The sequence below is a fragment of the Cervus elaphus genome, chromosome 5 (assembly GCF_910594005.1).
Source record: "Cervus elaphus chromosome 5, mCerEla1.1, whole genome shotgun sequence".
Lineage (NCBI taxonomy): Eukaryota > Metazoa > Chordata > Mammalia > Artiodactyla > Cervidae > Cervus > Cervus elaphus.
In genome coordinates, this window is record NC_057819.1 from 61,402,811 (window position 1) to 61,419,204 (window position 16,394).

At 36.6% G+C, this 16,394-nt stretch overlaps 1 protein-coding gene across 1 annotated transcript in view; it reads right to left on the bottom strand.

The window, feature by feature from the left end:
* IQCM (IQ motif containing M) overlaps positions 1–16,394 on the bottom strand; it is a 307,184-nt gene that overhangs the window by 136,839 nt on the left and 153,951 nt on the right. Inside the window, exons 11-12 of the mRNA XM_043900747.1 lie at positions 14,306–14,504; positions 4,327–4,471 (exon numbers count right to left, since the gene is read on the bottom strand). Coding sequence (XP_043756682.1) covers positions 4,327–4,471; positions 14,306–14,504 — 344 coding nt within the window. The remainder of the gene's footprint in view (positions 1–4,326; positions 4,472–14,305; positions 14,505–16,394) is intronic.

The window sequence follows — 16,394 nt, forward strand, 5'->3', positions numbered from 1 at the left end:
CCCTGCTTGTTTAGCTTACATGGAGAGCACATCATGAAAAATCCTGGGCTGGATGAAGCACAAGCTGAAATCAAGATTGTTGGGAGAAATATCAATAACATCAGATATGCAGATGACACCACCCTTATGGCAAAAAGAGAAGAGAACTAAAGAGCCTCTTGATGAAAGTGAAAGAAGAGCGTGAAGAAGATGAGAGTGATAAAAGCTGGCTTAAAACTCCACATTCAAAAAATGAAGATCATGGCATCTGGTCCCATCACTTTATGCAAAACCGATGGGGAAACAATGGAAACAGTGAGAGACTTTATTTTGGGGGCCTCCAAAATCACTGCAGATGGTGACTGCAACCATGAAATTAAAAGACGCTTGCTCCTTGGAAGAAAAGATATGACCAACCTAGACAGCATATTAAAAAGCAGAGACAGTACTTTACCAACAAAGGTCTGTCTAGTCAAAGCTATGGTTTTTCCAGTAGTCATGTATAGATGTGAGAGTTGGACCATAAGGAAAGCTGAGTGCCGAAGAATTGATGCTTTTGAGCTGTGGTGTTGGAGAAGACTCTCGAGAGTCCCCTGGGCTGCAAGGAGATCAAACCAGTCAACAGCAAAGGAGATCAGTCCTGAATATTCATTGGAAGGATTGATGCTGAAGCTGAAGCTTCAATACTCTGGCCACCTAATTCGAAGAACTGTATCATTGGAAAAGACCCTGATGCTGGGAAAGATTGAAGGCAGGAGGAGAAGGGGATGACAGAGGATGAGATGGTGGGATGGCAACACTGACTCAATGGTCATGAGTTTGAGCAAGCTCTGGGAGTTGGTGATAGACAGGGAAGCCTGGCATGCTGCAATCCATGGGGTCGCAAAGAGTTGGACACAACCTAGTGATTGAACTGAATTGGTGAATGTCCCATTTGGCACCTTGAAAAAAAAGTTATTTTGATGTTGTTGAATGAAGTAGTTTAGAGATGTTAATTATATCCTGTTGTCTGATGCCATTATTGAGGTCAACTATGTCTTTATTACTCTGCTTGCTTGATATGTCTTTTTCTCACTGTGGAGCACTGAAGAGTCCAAATGTGACAGTGAATTCATCTATTTTTTCTTGTAATTATATCAGCTTTTACCTCACATAGTTTGATGCTATGCTGTTAGGCACATACACAATTACAATTGTTAATGTCTTCTTGGAGAATTGACCTTTCTATCATTATGTAATGCCTTTCTTCATCTTTGATAACTGCCCTTAATTTGCAGTCTGCTCTATCTAAAATTAATACAGCTACCCTGGCTTTCTTTTGATTGTTAGCATGGTGTATTTTTCTCCATCCATTTACTTTTAATCTACATATATCTTTATATTTAAAGTGGGTTTCTTGTAGATAGCATAACAGATAAGTTGTATTTTTGATCCACACTGACAATGTCTCTCTTTAATTAGTGGATTTAGATAATTTAACATTCAAAGTCACAATTGATATAGTTGAATTCATAGCTCTTATATCCAATAGTTTTTCTATTTATTGCCTTGTTCTTCTTTGTTCTTATTTTTATCTTCTGTCTTTTCTCTGCCTTTTGTAGTGTTGAGGATTTTATAAGATTTCTCTTTATCTCATTTCACAGAATATTGATTTTACTCCTTTTTTTTTTAACTCTTTTAAAGGGTTGCCCTCATCCACAATATTCATTAAACATATAAACAGTTAATCCAAGTCCACTTTCAAACAACACTAACCTACTACATGGGTATCACAAACATCTTACAATAACAAAATAACCCTAATTCCTTCCTCCCATCCTTTGTATAATTGCCATCATTCACTTCACTTATATATATGTATACATATATTAGCATATGAAATTATACCTAAGCTGTACATGTATATTATATTGTCAGCATTTTTTTAAATAACTGTCGTCTGTTAAAACACTTTGGAATAAGAAAAATGAATGTTTAATTTTACCTTCTTATTTCTTATACAGTGCTTTTGTTTTTGTAGTCTGAGTTTCTTACCTATATTATTTTCCTTCTCTCTAAAAAAAATTTTAAATGCTTTGTGCAAGGCAGATATGCCAGCAACAAATTCCATCAAGTTTTGCTTTTCTAAGAAAGTTCTTCATATTTTTTTAAGGATAATTTTGCAGGGCATGAAATTCTAGGTTGGTGGTTTCTTTCTCTCAATTATTTCATGCCATTCTTCTTGCTTGAATGGTTTTGGATAAGTCAAATGTAGTCTTTTTTTTTTTTTCTCCAGAGGCAAGATATTTTCTCTATCTAACTTCCTTCAGAATTTTTTCTTTATCTTTAACTTTGTAGTTTGGAGATAATATACCTCAATATAGTTTTTTGGAACTTATTGTTCTTGGTATTCTCTGGGCTTCTTCTGTGGTTTGGTTTCTAACATTAATTTAGGGAAATTTTCAGCCATTATTGTTATAAATATTTCTTCAGTTTCTCTTTCTTCTCCCTTTGGTATCTCCATATGTAACTCCTTCCCTAGTTGCCCCAGAATCCCTAGATACTTTATTCTGTTTTTTATTTAAGCCTTTTTTCTCTTTGCTTTTCAGTGTTCAAGGGTTCTAGTGATATAGTTTCTAGCACAGGGAAGCTCTCCTCAGCCATCTTTCCAAGAAGCCTATCAAAAGTGTTTTTCATTTCTGTTACAGTATTTTTTTTTAATTGTCATCATTTCTTTCCTGGGATTTCCATCTCTCTGCCTACATTGCTCATCTTGCATGCTATTTATTTTATCCATAATTAACATATTCATTGTACTTGTTTTAAATCCTCAGTCTAATAATTCCAACATCCCTGCCATGTCTGGTTCTGATGTTTGCTTTCTCTTTACAAATTATGTTTTTGCATTTTTGTATAGCTTGTAACTTTTTCTAGATAGCTAGACATGACTAGGGTATTTGGTAAAAGGAATCGCTATAAAAAGGCCATTGGTAATGTGGTGATAAGGTACTGGGGGAGGGGAAGTGTTCAAACAATTAGGTCTCAGTCTCTGATTGAGCCTATGTCTCTGGACTGTGAATTTCATGAATGTTTCCCTGTCTTTTTCTTCCCCCTTAGGTCGGACAGGATAGTCAGAGTGGATGAGAATTGGGTATTTCCCTTCCACAGCTTAATTAGGCTCTGATAATACCCAACAGGTTAGGTTCTGGTTAATTAGTTTCCCCTGAAGGCAGGCCTTATTAAGAAGAATGGAGGGCTCTGGCATATTTCAAAATGGTTCATTTTCTCATAATTATTCTGGGAATCTGATTGAGCTTCTGTAGGTGAATATCAGTACTGTGGAGGTGCCTTTATGACTGGATCCTCCTGGAATTTTAACTCAGTGTTGTCCGCATTGAGCCTGCAGCCATTTGTCAATTACAGTTCCTTTTTCTTACCCAACTGCCGGTTCCCACATCAGATTCTGCTCGTGAGTCTCTGCTCTAGTAACCTGGGACCGCCTGTATTTGCAAGCCTGTCTCTCCAGTTTGCCTGTATCCTCCTCCCCTCTCTTACAGGGCTCAGCTGAGTTGCGGATGTTTTAGTCTGTTCAGATTTTTTATTTGTTAAGATGGAGTGATGACCTCCAAGCCCCTTACATGCAAAAGCAAAAACCAGAAGTCTTCATTTATTTTTAAATCAAGAAACAAACTGTAATATTCATCCTAATTCTAAGCAGTACTAAATATAATAAAAATCAGGATCTCTGAAAATTAAAATAGAAATTGGAAAACTTGTCCGTTGCATGGAATTTCAACACCAAAAAGCAACATATAATGGATATCTGTTGTTTCATCTCCTCAGTGCCCGTGAACTGCTATTCTGTTATAAATACATAATTTTCCTTTGGGGAACTCCTCCCTCCCTCCAGTGAATATAGCCCCTATGCAACACCCAATCAAATTTCTTTGTCCTACACCAAGGCAAGGTGTTGAAGATATAACTCAGACTAAACCAACCAGGAGTTCTCTCCCTAGAATTAAAATTTAAAGCTCAAGAATAAAAAGTCATAAAGTGATAGCATCTTTTGTATCCCCCCTAGAGGCAAATAAGAGATTTTGCCTTATTTTTTGCTCCCTAGATCTCTGGAGCTACTCTGGTTTATGCTCCATCTGAAATCTGATTCTTTAGCTATCTTTCTATTAAATTTCCTATTTTTTTTAAGCCTAATAAATTAATCCTCATATGTCACCTTAAAATGCAAATAGCTTGCAACAATAAAAATACTTGTGTTTTCTATGGGTAATTATATGTAAATTATATGTAAGTTTTTAATGGTTAAATTAATTCCAAACCTAAAATCAAATCAGAAAGGACAGCATCACTCACATTTTTTTCTGTCCATCCATTCCTCCAACTCTGTAAGGTTTATGATTTGTCTTGTCCTCCAAAGACCAAGTCGATATTTAACACGATAGATTTGTCTGCAGTACATATTTATAACTGTCCTCAAATCTGGTCCATGATACAAAGCCTATAAAATAGCAATATAAACAGTTGAACTCCTTATATATTTCTGCTATTTATACTGAATCTGATTATGTCCTATTCATTTCATCTATCTCACCCAGTTTCTTAGAGCATATATTTATATTTCTAAATAAGGTTAGCAAAGTACGTGCATCATAGAATGGTATAATCTCCCTAAAGTTCAGAGAACATCATTTTGAGTTGCTTTGGCATCACATACTTATGCTTGCCATAACATAGAAGTTTTAGTAATGAATAATTGCATAGAAGCTTCCTAGGTTGGTGTAGAGATTTCTATAATATGTAGCCCACTTAGCCAGAAAAAAATATATAAAAGTTTTATTAAGGCATTACTCTGTAATGTTGTATCCACTCTGGGTGCTCAAATCCTTGTATTTTCTTTCTTTCAGAAACTGTATATTTATGTGTTGTACCTATTTTTCACTGGATTTTTTTCAGGTTTTATCATAGGTACATACCTGTTCTATCAGATTGTATTTTATTTGTGACTATATTTTTCTGTATGCACATTTTCTACATTCTACTCAAATAAACCTTTAAAAAAGTATAAAAATTCATCTATTTCATTTTTTTCTTAATAACCAGTTCCATCTTCTTTATCCACTCAATTATTTTTACATTTTCTATTTTCTAGCTCATTACTTTCTCTATTTATCTTTATTAATTCCTTTTTTAAGGTTTCTTTTCTCCTTCTTGACTTCTTGAATTAAAAACTTCATTCACCAATTTTCATTATATTTTTAGGAATCTACTTAAGTTCATGAAATTTCTTCTGAGTCTGCTTTCCTTTGACATGCTTTGCATACTATTACACAAGTAAAAACCCTAAAGCATAAAATCTTTAGCTTTCCCAACGTCCTATAGTTAGTAAATTACAGAACTGGTTCTAAATTCAAAACAAGGATACTTCACAGTCCACACTTTTAATCATATGCTATATTCCTCTTAATTTACTTGAATTTCATATTTTTTACCCATTCTGGAAATTCTTGTTCTATTTTTTTCCTAGTTTATTTATTATTACACTTATGATCGATTGTTCTTGCTCTTGTCATTTATTTTCTGTTTTGTGTGATTCTTTAAAGGTTGTTTTATTTTATTTTTCTTCACCTTTGTTTAGCTTTCTGGTTCTTCTCTGACATTTTTAGATACTATGTTTAAGCCTATATTTCTTAATTTGTCAAAATTTTCAATGAAATAATATTTCTTGATTTACTTGAACAAAAAATAAATTGGCATCATTTCACTACTTTCCTTTTCTCCTTCCACCTGAATTCCATCAGAATCGGGCAGATTCTAAATGTTTGCTAATGTCTTTCAACATTTAATTACATTTTCCAATGTGTAATTTTAATCTCCCTTTTGTTCAATAGAGCTTTGTCACTTTGTTGTTGTTGCTTTGTTTTGTTTTAAATAACAAATGGGTCACACTTTAGGAGCACTCCCCACCATGTGAATCTTAGTAGAAGGCAGGGCTCATGTCCTTTACTTGAAGCCACAAATCAGATGCTCACGACCTAAGCCTCCTCTGTTGCTAGGATGCAGACATGTGACAAAGCCTCATCCATTATCTACACACGCCTCAGGTTTTGACTAGAAATTAATAATGCTTTTAAAAGGGAAACAGTGGGAAATCTATTTCTGTGGAAGAGTAATCTTGGCACAATATCCATTTTCCAAAGGTGGCATTTGTGGAGGGAGTACAGGATTCAGCGGTTGCATCAGAATTTGTGCAGGATTTGACTGCAGTCCAGGGAGCTATCTAGGCTAGCCTTCATCATTCCTCTATGTTTCTGAGCTTACTTCTTCAGACCTCTGCCCAAAATTTTACTCAATACCTTCCTGATTAAATCTGTCAGTAGGTTCCTCTTGCTTATAATTAAAAATCAAGCACTGTTTTAATTGTATTCTTAGAATATAAACCAAAAGGTCCTTGCTTAGAGTGCTGCTTAGTTGAATGGTGACATTTGCTAAGGGAGAAGGAACGTTTGGGCAGTCACCAAACCCAAGCTGAGTGTTTTTTCCTCCAAATTTAATAAATACTCTTTTGTGGACACAACCCATCTCATGAAGAAACCCTTCTCAGATCTGAGGCATTCAGAAGGCTACCTAGGAGGTTTTCATGGTTAAGAAGTTGGGTCAGAGAAAATGGCAGGCATCCATCTGTGTGCTTCTTATTATAGCATGCCTCTCTGCCAGCCTTCTGTACAGAAATATGCCTTAGTTATGCTGCCATGTCATCTTAGTATGCAAATCTTCCACTATATTTCTAAATTTTTCTGAAGATAGAATTAACCAGAAAAATGTACAAATTGATACAACAGCAATATTTAAATAAAAGACAATGCAAATTACTTATTATAATTTTCCAATCCATGTTGACTTAAACTATAATGTATCATGCTTATCATACATCAGGATTAACATTTTTTTACAAATAAAAGTCTGCTTTGTATTTGATATGATCATGTCTTTTGTTTCTAAGTAATGAATTTATTTCTTGTTTGGTTAATTCCACTGCTATATGATACTTAGTGGTACTCAATTTCTTTGATTACTAGCAAGAGTAGCCTCTTTTCATGTTTACTAACCATTCATGTTTATTCTACTGTGAAGCACTAGCTCATGTTTTCTACCCATTTTTGCCTAGGCCTTCATTCCTAGAAGCATTGGGAATCACTGACCTGACCCTCTTTATCACACTGTGTCTGAACTTTCTTGATCTAACGTGTTTCAGTTTTCTTCATACTTCTCTAGCTATTTCTTCATTGTTTGTGAAATCCTCACCTCTGGCTTCCCCTCTGAGCATTGGTCTTTCTCATTCTTATCTTTATATGCCTCTATCCTTACTTTATATACTCTCTGGACAATGACATCAATTCCAATGGCTCTAGACAGTATCACTAATAATGATTCTCAAATCTATGGATGAAGGCAGAGTACAGAAGGGTATCCTTGGTTGCAGAGCTGAATGAAGTTTTACATCATCTTACCCTTCCTCCATTGTGTTGAAAATAATTTATTCAAAAACATGAACCATGAATATTTCTAGACCTTGTGAACAGATTAGTGAAGAGAAAAAATTTCTGATAGAAGGGACGATAATCCAGTGAACAAATATGTATTACATAGTAGTAAGTAGTGCAAAGAACAACAGTGTTTTTAATAGAATAGGGAATGATCAGAGTGTTTTTTTAATAGGATAGTATTGGGCAGGGTTTTTGATAATGTCACAGTGAGCAGAGACATGAATGAAGTAAGAAAGCCATGCAGTCACCTGGAGAAAGAGCTTTCTCAGAGATAAAGTGATAATCATTGCCAGATTGAGCCACTTTAATGTGTGGCAGGGTTTGTATTCCTTAAGTTGTGTTAAGGTAGAAAAAGTTTTAGAAGTTCTCATGAATCCCAAATGCCTCCCTATGGCCCAGTCATCCTTCCGAGCTTTAGACTCCTGTACCCAATCGCTTCCCAGACGTCTCAAGGATGTTGCACAGCCACTTCAAGCTCAGTGTTGAAAAATGGACTCTACCTCCCTTCCTTTCCCTCCACCTCTCCTACTCACTCCTCCTAAGTTCTATATTTCACAACCATCCATCATGTTGCTCAAGACAAAAGCCTCAGAACCATTATTGACTCCTCCCACTTCCTCATCTCCAAAGCCAATCACTTTCAATATCCTATCTCCTGTCCATTTCTCCAACCTTACCCCAAATCAACACCAACATTATCATTACTGAATAAGCATCCTAGTGGTTTTTTCTCTAATTTTGTCATCCTCTTTACTCAATTCATTGTCCAGAGTCAGTAATTTTTCTAAAATAGCAAATCTCTTCATGTCACTCACCTCCTCTAAAGTCATCCATTCTGATACACTAAGTATAAACTCCTTAGCATGGTTTTGAAGAACATTGTTCATCTGCTCCTACCTTCATGTTCCTCTATTGCCACTGTCCTCCTAACTAGGCCCCCAAATATTCTGTCTCACCTAAGGCCACTGAGATTTTCTTTCCCTGGGCCTGCAACTCTCTCAACTTCCCAGTCTACACAGACAAAACACACTTTGCAGACAAAACACAATCATCCTCCAGATCTCAGTTTCATGGGACTACTCCCATACCAGACAGAGGCCTTTGGGTTAAACGGTCTTTCTAAGTTCTCACTATTAAATACCTGAGACTTCCTCCATTTCTGTCTGGACTATTTGTTCTATGCACCAGGCAAGAAATCAGATCCAGTAAATAGCAACTATGATCAATTTTTTTTTAAGTATTTGAGAATATATTAATATAGTTCTCCATGTTTGTACATGCGTGCTTGGTCACTCAGTCATGTCCAGCTCTTTGCGACCCTTTGAACTGTAGCCTACCAGGCCCCTTTCTCTGTGGAATTTTTCAGGCAAGGATATTGGAGTGGGTGGCCAATTTTTCCTCCAGGGGATCCTCCCGACCCAGGGATCTAATCCTTGTCCCCTGCATCGTCTGCACTGCAGATGGATTATTTACCACTGTACCACCTAGGAAGACTGGAAATAAATAATGCTGATAGTTAAACGCAGCAATCTCTGTGGTCTCCTTATGGCTGATATAATAAAATGCCACTTCATTATTTCTAAATAAACCCAACCTGGAGTATTTCACAGAAAAGACAGAAATTGTACCGTCTCTTGAGGTACCTTAAAGTGACATTCTAGCAGACACTGTCAACAGTCATAAGCTCTGGAGTGCCGGCTAAACAATATGACTGTGGAAGCTTCCCAGTGGAGGGATTGCCGCAGTCCTGACAATCATCCAGGGATACGCTGTGTGGCCTCTAGACCAGAAAGTCTATCAAGAATTCCCCCAACAGCAACCCTGCACACAGGCTCAGTCCTGGAACCAGACTGTGTATGCATTACAGGCCTGCCACACAAGCATTTCAACAGTGAGCAAGACAGCATTCACTATGTCACAGAGCAGCCACCCAACATACAAAGCAGCACACCAACGGTGGGAGAAAGAAGAAAGTCAGTGGTCGTAACAAAGTTTATAACCAGATCGAAGTCAACAGTCCAGTTTATAATTCTTGGGATCCTTGAAAAGGGCTTCTCGCTCTTTTCATTTCAAATTTTACCTCCATATAGAAATTAAAATTTTTCTTTGTCAATCTCTCCTTTTCTTTATCATCTTGGGCCCATTCCTGCTAAGTTTTCTAGACATATTTTTGTCCCATATGCTATGGATGATGCTACAACTCTCTCCAACATCAGGAACTGCTATAATTAAGTTAAATTATGATATAACTGAGCTTTCCTGGTAGCTCAGCTGGTAAAGAATCTGCCTGCAATGCAGGAGATGCTGGTTCTATGCCTGGATCAGGAAGATTCCCTGGAGAATGGATAGGCTACCCACTCCAGTATTCTTAGGCTTCCTGGTGGCTCAGCTGAGAAAGAATTTGCTTCCAATGTGGGAGACCTGGGTTCCATCCCTGGGTTGGGAAGATCCCCTGGAGAAGGGAATGGCAATTTACGCCAGTATTCTGGCCTGGAGAATTCCACAGACTGTATAGTCCATGGGGTCACAAAGAGTAGGACATGAATTACATTATCATATGTATAATGTCATGCATATGACATGCTATATTTACTTATATATGTTTAATATACATGTTATATATGTGTGTGTGTGTATATATATATATATATATATACATACATATGAATCTCTGGTGCCCTGACAAACTTCTGTAACTATATTTTGTTGTATTAATTCATCCATTCAAAAAGTCATTTGTTGAGTACCTGTCACACACTAAGCACTGTTCTAGGTATTGAACACAGAAGTAAACATGACAGAAAACAACATAAATAAACATACACAAACAAGTAAACATATATACATATATGTTATACATGCAAACAAGTAAATAAACATGCAAAACATCAAATAAGTGAATATAGTTAAAATGAGAGAGACTATATGTGTCAAAACAATATGTGGTGTTATAAATAAAAATAGTGTGTACTCCCAAACAGGTCATATAGACTGTATTATCCATGACAGACATGTAAACAAAAGGTCAAAATGTAGAATGATCAGCACAATAATGACCGGAAATGGAGAAATCAGCTCTGCCTGATGGACCAGAAAGGGCGTCTCAGTTCAGTTCAGTTCAGTCGTTCAGTCATGTCTGACTCTTTGCAACCCCATGGCCTGCAGTACACCAGGCTTCCCTGTCCATCACCAACTCCTCGAGCTCACTCAGACTCATGTCCATTGAGTCGGTGATGCCATCCAATCATCTCATCCTTCTCCTCCCACTTTCAATCATTCCCAGCATCAGGGTCTTTTCCAATGAGTCCAATGAGTCAGTTCTTTGCATCAGGTGGCAAAAGTATTGGCGCTTCAGCTTCAGCATCAATCCTCCCAGTGAATATTCAGGATTGATTTCCTTTAGGATGGACTGGTTGGATCTCCTTGCAGTCCAAGGGACTCTCAGAGTTTTCTCCAGTGCCACAGTTCAAAAGCATCAATTCTTCTGCACTCAGCTTTCTTTATAGTCCAACTCTCACATCCATACATTACTACTGGAATAACCATAGCTTTGACTAGACAGACCTTGTTGGCAAAGTAATGTCTCTGCTTTTTAATATGCTGTCTATATTGGTCATAGCTTTTCTTCTAGATGTGGACATTTAAGTTCTTAAAGAAAGAATTAGAGTTTATGAGAAAATTAGGGAGGAAGAGTAATCCAGTCTGAAAGGTCAGCATTAACACATAAGATAATAGTAATGAAACAGGGAATGAAACGACTTGGACTTTGCTAGGGCACAGGGTATTAATGAGAAAGTGTCATGTGATGAGCCTGGACAGCGGGAAAAGGCCAGACCAGGGAGCTCAGATGTGCTGTATACTAGAGAATTCATTCATCTGATAAGCAATATGGAGTCATCAAAAGACTCTAAGGAATAGGATAAGGTCATCAGAGTGGAATTTCCACCATTGCACATGACAGATTAGATGGGCGTAGGTCTACAGGCAGGGAGACCAATTAAGAGACTACTGCAGTTCTCCATGCGAGGGGGTGATGGATAGGAGCTCTGGCAAGAGCCCCGAGAGGAAGAGCCGCATAAGAAATATTAAGGAAGCGGTGACCAACTGAACATGGGGGTGAGCAAGCTGAAGGAGACTAAGCAAACTCCAGGTATATAGCTTGCACCGTGGGTATTGGGAGAGTTCACCAAAGGAAGCGCTCTGTGGAATGAGAAAATGAGTTCATTTAAGGCTCTGTGGAGTCTGAGCTAACTATGGACCTTGCAAACAAGCAATTAAATGCCTCAATCTGGAGCTAGAGAGACCAGTCTGGGATACGGCTTTAGATTAGATTAGGGAGCAATTAGCCACAAAGTAGGTCGATGATATAATATGTAGAATAACATGGGCTTTGGGGTCAGACAAAAGTTTGAATTCTAGCTCGGTCACTTACCAGCAGTACAACTGTGGTCAAATGACTTAATTTCTCTGAGCATGAGTTTCTTCACATATAAAATAATATAGCAGCTATTTCACAGAATGAGTGAAAGATTAGCTATATGGAATGTTTTATTTCAGAATTTTACATGCTTTATCCTATATACTTATCAGAACTACAAATGTGTGTTATGTGTGTATATTTGCTCAAACTCCATAAGATAATGAAGAGCAGAGAGCTGTTGTGCTACAGTCCGCGGGGTCACAAAGAGTCAGACACAACTTAGCAGCTAAACAATAAAATGTACTATTAATGCATGCATACATATACATACAGAGACAGGCAAATGGATTATGTTCTAACAGCATCTCTATGTTCTCAGAGAAATGTATTCAGGATGTACAGTGCAAGGCCATTTAAAAGGGCTCCTCCCAGAAAATCAAGTAATTCAGGTGGGCACTCCTGACCTATTCTTCCGTTTCTAGCTGGTTTTCTAAATTTTTTTATTGGCAGACTTCAGGTGAGAATATGTTTGAATTTCTCTCAAAGGTTCACCGAAATCTGTCCATTCGGATTCTCCTGCATTTGCCCAGCCAAAATAGGTCCTTATGATTTATTTTGAATGTCAGGACTGCTGTTTATAAATGTTGTTAGGTGGATATGTGTGGTTTCTTTTTAAGGTAAAGGTTTATGCTCTGCAAGAGTGCCCAGGAGTAAGAGAAGTGGAAAGTTGCTTTAAACAGAAAATTAACCTATAGCATAGGAGAAACAAAACCAGTGCAAAGATAGGTGCTCTGAGCCTTAGAGTAAAAGTTGTCCCAGGACTGTTGGGTTAAGGATAAGCCAGGCATTTGTTCACAGTCTCCAGCTTGACACAATCTGCAACTGTCACAAGAGAAGATTATTCATAACAATTTTTTTAACCAAAGAACTTTATTTTGGAAAAATCATAGGTATATTGACCAAGTTACTGTTCAAAAGTCTGTTAATTGAATGTAAATGTACACTGATGAATGAATGGATAAAGAAGATAAGGTATATACATAATGTATGTGCTCAGATGCTCAGTCTTATCTGACTCTTTTCAACCCCATGGACTATAGCCAGCCAGGCTCCTCTGTCCATGTGATTTTCCAGGCAAGAATACTGGAATGGGTTGCCATTTATTCCTCCAGGGCATTTTCCTGACCCAGGGATTGAACCCATGTCTCCTGTCTCTCCTGCATTGGCAGGCAGACACTTTACCACTGAGCCACGTGGGAAGCCCCATATATACAGTGTTTTATATTATATATATATAAAGCATATATAATATAGATTTATGTTCATGTATTATAAACTATAATTATACAATCATATATTTATATATAATTATACATAATCATATATGTATAATTACATGAATGTATACATAATTATACATTATGTTTATATAATATATACTATATTATACATATTAAGCGTATATAATATATATTATATATAATGAGATATTAGTGAAAAAAAGAATGAAATCTTGTCATTTCTGACAACCTACGTGATATCAGGATGGAACTAGGGGACATTTTTTTCCTTTTTTTTTTTACTTAGAGCATATTATGTTATGTGAAATAAGTCAGACAGAAAAAGAAAAATACTGCATGATTTCACTAATGAACAAATAGAACAGAAACAAAGTCATATACACAAACAGGTTTTTGCCACAGGAGAGGGGATCCAAGGGAGAAGACAAACAGATAACAGAGATTAAGAGGTATAAACTTAAAATTGTATATTATAAGAGTCATGGGTATGAAATGTACAGTACGGGGAATAAACTCAATAATTACATGATACCTTTGTATGGTGACAAATGATAACTAGACTTGTGGTGATCAGTTTGAAATGTATAGAAGAATCAAATCCTCTGTTGTGTAATAGGAATTAACGTAGTGTTATAGGCCAATTACACTTCAAAAACAAATAAAAAGGCAAATAAACAAACTCATAGTAAAAGACATCAGATTTGTGGTTACCAGAGGCAGGAGGCAGGGGAAGGGGAAATCAGCTGTTGTACAAACTTCCAGTTATAAGACAGATGAGTACTAGGGATGTAATGCACGACAGGATAAATATATGAAAGTAAAGAGAGGAGAACCTAAGAGCTCTCATCATGAGCAAAAGTTTTTTCTATTTCTTAATTTTGTATCTATATAAGAGGTGATGAATGTTCATTAAACTCATTGTGGTAAATCATTTTATGATGCATGACAGCTGAATCATTATTCTGTATACTTTAAACTACGACAGTGCTACATGTCAGTTATATCTCAGTAAAACTGGGAGAACAAAGAATTTTTAAACACATTATAATATTCAATATAAGCTTTACCTTTATCATTATTCTTTGGAATCTTTTGCGTTCGAGCCACCCTCTGACAAATGCCTGCATGACGGTGACCATTTTAATTATGTTTTTGGTTATTGCAAATTTTTTTCTTCCCCGGAACACTTGGAAGATCTCTATGTGTGGTCCAATTCTTTTAACTTTATTGTCAATTTTATCACTTTTACTAAGAATGGATTTGGGGCTAAAAATAAAATATAAAATTTCTTATTATAGTTAATAAGAAAAACAAACTTCTAAAAAGTCTTAAATTCAATTTCATAATGAATATAATGAAATAGAAAATACACTGTAATTAGCACATATAATTCATGTATATATATGTGTGTGTGTGCATATATATATATCTATGTATATGTATATGTATGTATCATCTGAACATTCCAATAGGGTTTTCCAAAAAAGGTTGAATATGTCAAAATCAATATAACATGCATAAATTGACCTTCTGAAGAAATGAAACCTAAAAGAAAGTAAATCTGTCAAAGCTTATCCACAAGTATTCAAAAGAGAGATACAGTATCTAAGGAACAAAATATTTTCATATGACAAGGCACATTAGTAAAAATAACTTTCCTGTCCCAGAAGCTATTTTAAACTAAAGACTGCAGCAAAATTATTCAGCACTGATACTCTGCTTACCAAACTCCTCTGAAAAGTAATTTTATTTTCCGAATGCTCTCAATTGAGAGGCAGGGTATGTATTGACAGAGCCATGGACCACAGGATCACAGACGTGAGTGATCATACTAGAAAATATGACAAGCCTTGCAACACTGATATGGATGGCCCTTGCAGCTATGATGACCACGTGAGAAGACTTTCTGCATGAACAGTCTGTGACCTTGGTAATCTTCTGTCTGCTTTTTCCCCTTGTATATCTTTTGTATTTTTTACATGGTAGTCAGGTTTTTCAAAGTCTTCCAAAGTTCAAAATGTAGTTTCCTTGCAAATTTTTAGCATACAAACATCTTTTTCTCCTCTTAATTGCTTTTGCTTCTGCATCTTTCACAGCTGGAGTTCCAATGAGATAGCCAGGTCATTTCACACACCAGACCTGAGTCTTGCCCTACAAAGTGCACTGTGTATAGACTTCTAAATCCCAGACCCAACTTTCTTGATTCCTGGAGTGAATATCATTGACTGTTTCTACAATTTTCTTCTCCGGATCTGTTTTGATATTTGCATTAAGCTGGTTCTTATAGACTCCTGTTCTAGTTTGCACATAATCATTATTTTTCTTCCCCTGGTGACTAAAATGTTGGAAGTCTGATTTTGATTATTGAATCCAGCCATCTAGTCTCTGTTGGGTGGTAGATGGTAGATAATAGGGGATCTTTTTTCCATTTGTTTCTTCTACTAGTTTGTCTTGAAACTTGTGGTATCTTCTAATATGCCTTGCACTATCAGTATACCTAAAATCAAGTTTTCCCTGTGACTCAGCAGTAAAGAATCTACCTGTAATGCAGGAGACGCATTCCTGGATCAGAAAGATCCCCTGGAGAAGGAAATGGCAACCCACTCCACTATTTTTGCCTGGAGAACCCCATGGACAGAGGAGCCTGGCAGGCTATAGTCCATGGGGTCAAAAAGAATCAGACATAACTTAGCAACTAAACAACTGCGACAAAACCTAAAATCATTTGAGATACTTTTGTACCCACTAGATTGGAGATCCGCTCCAGATCAGGAAATTCATAACAAGTATTCCTTGGACATCCTTTTTGACTCTTGGACCTTCCTATACCCAAGTAGCCACTACTGACCAGTGAGATTTGCTCAAGCACAGAAAACTGTCCTCTGGATTTACTTTTGATCTAAAGCTAAAGGCATAGAACTGAGGCTAGCATTTCTCTCTGTTTGTGTATACAAATAAACATTGTCCCATCTTTGCAAAAGAAAGGAAGTTAGCCTTGTATGATGTTCGTGTAACAGTAGTTCTTTTGTATCTTTGGTTAGTTCTTTCACTATCTCGCTTGAGAAAACTTCCGTAGATTGAGTCAAAAATATAACATGTTGTGCTGGAGAGAAATATTTAAATAGACAAAGCTACCAGAAAAGGCATAGAAAATAA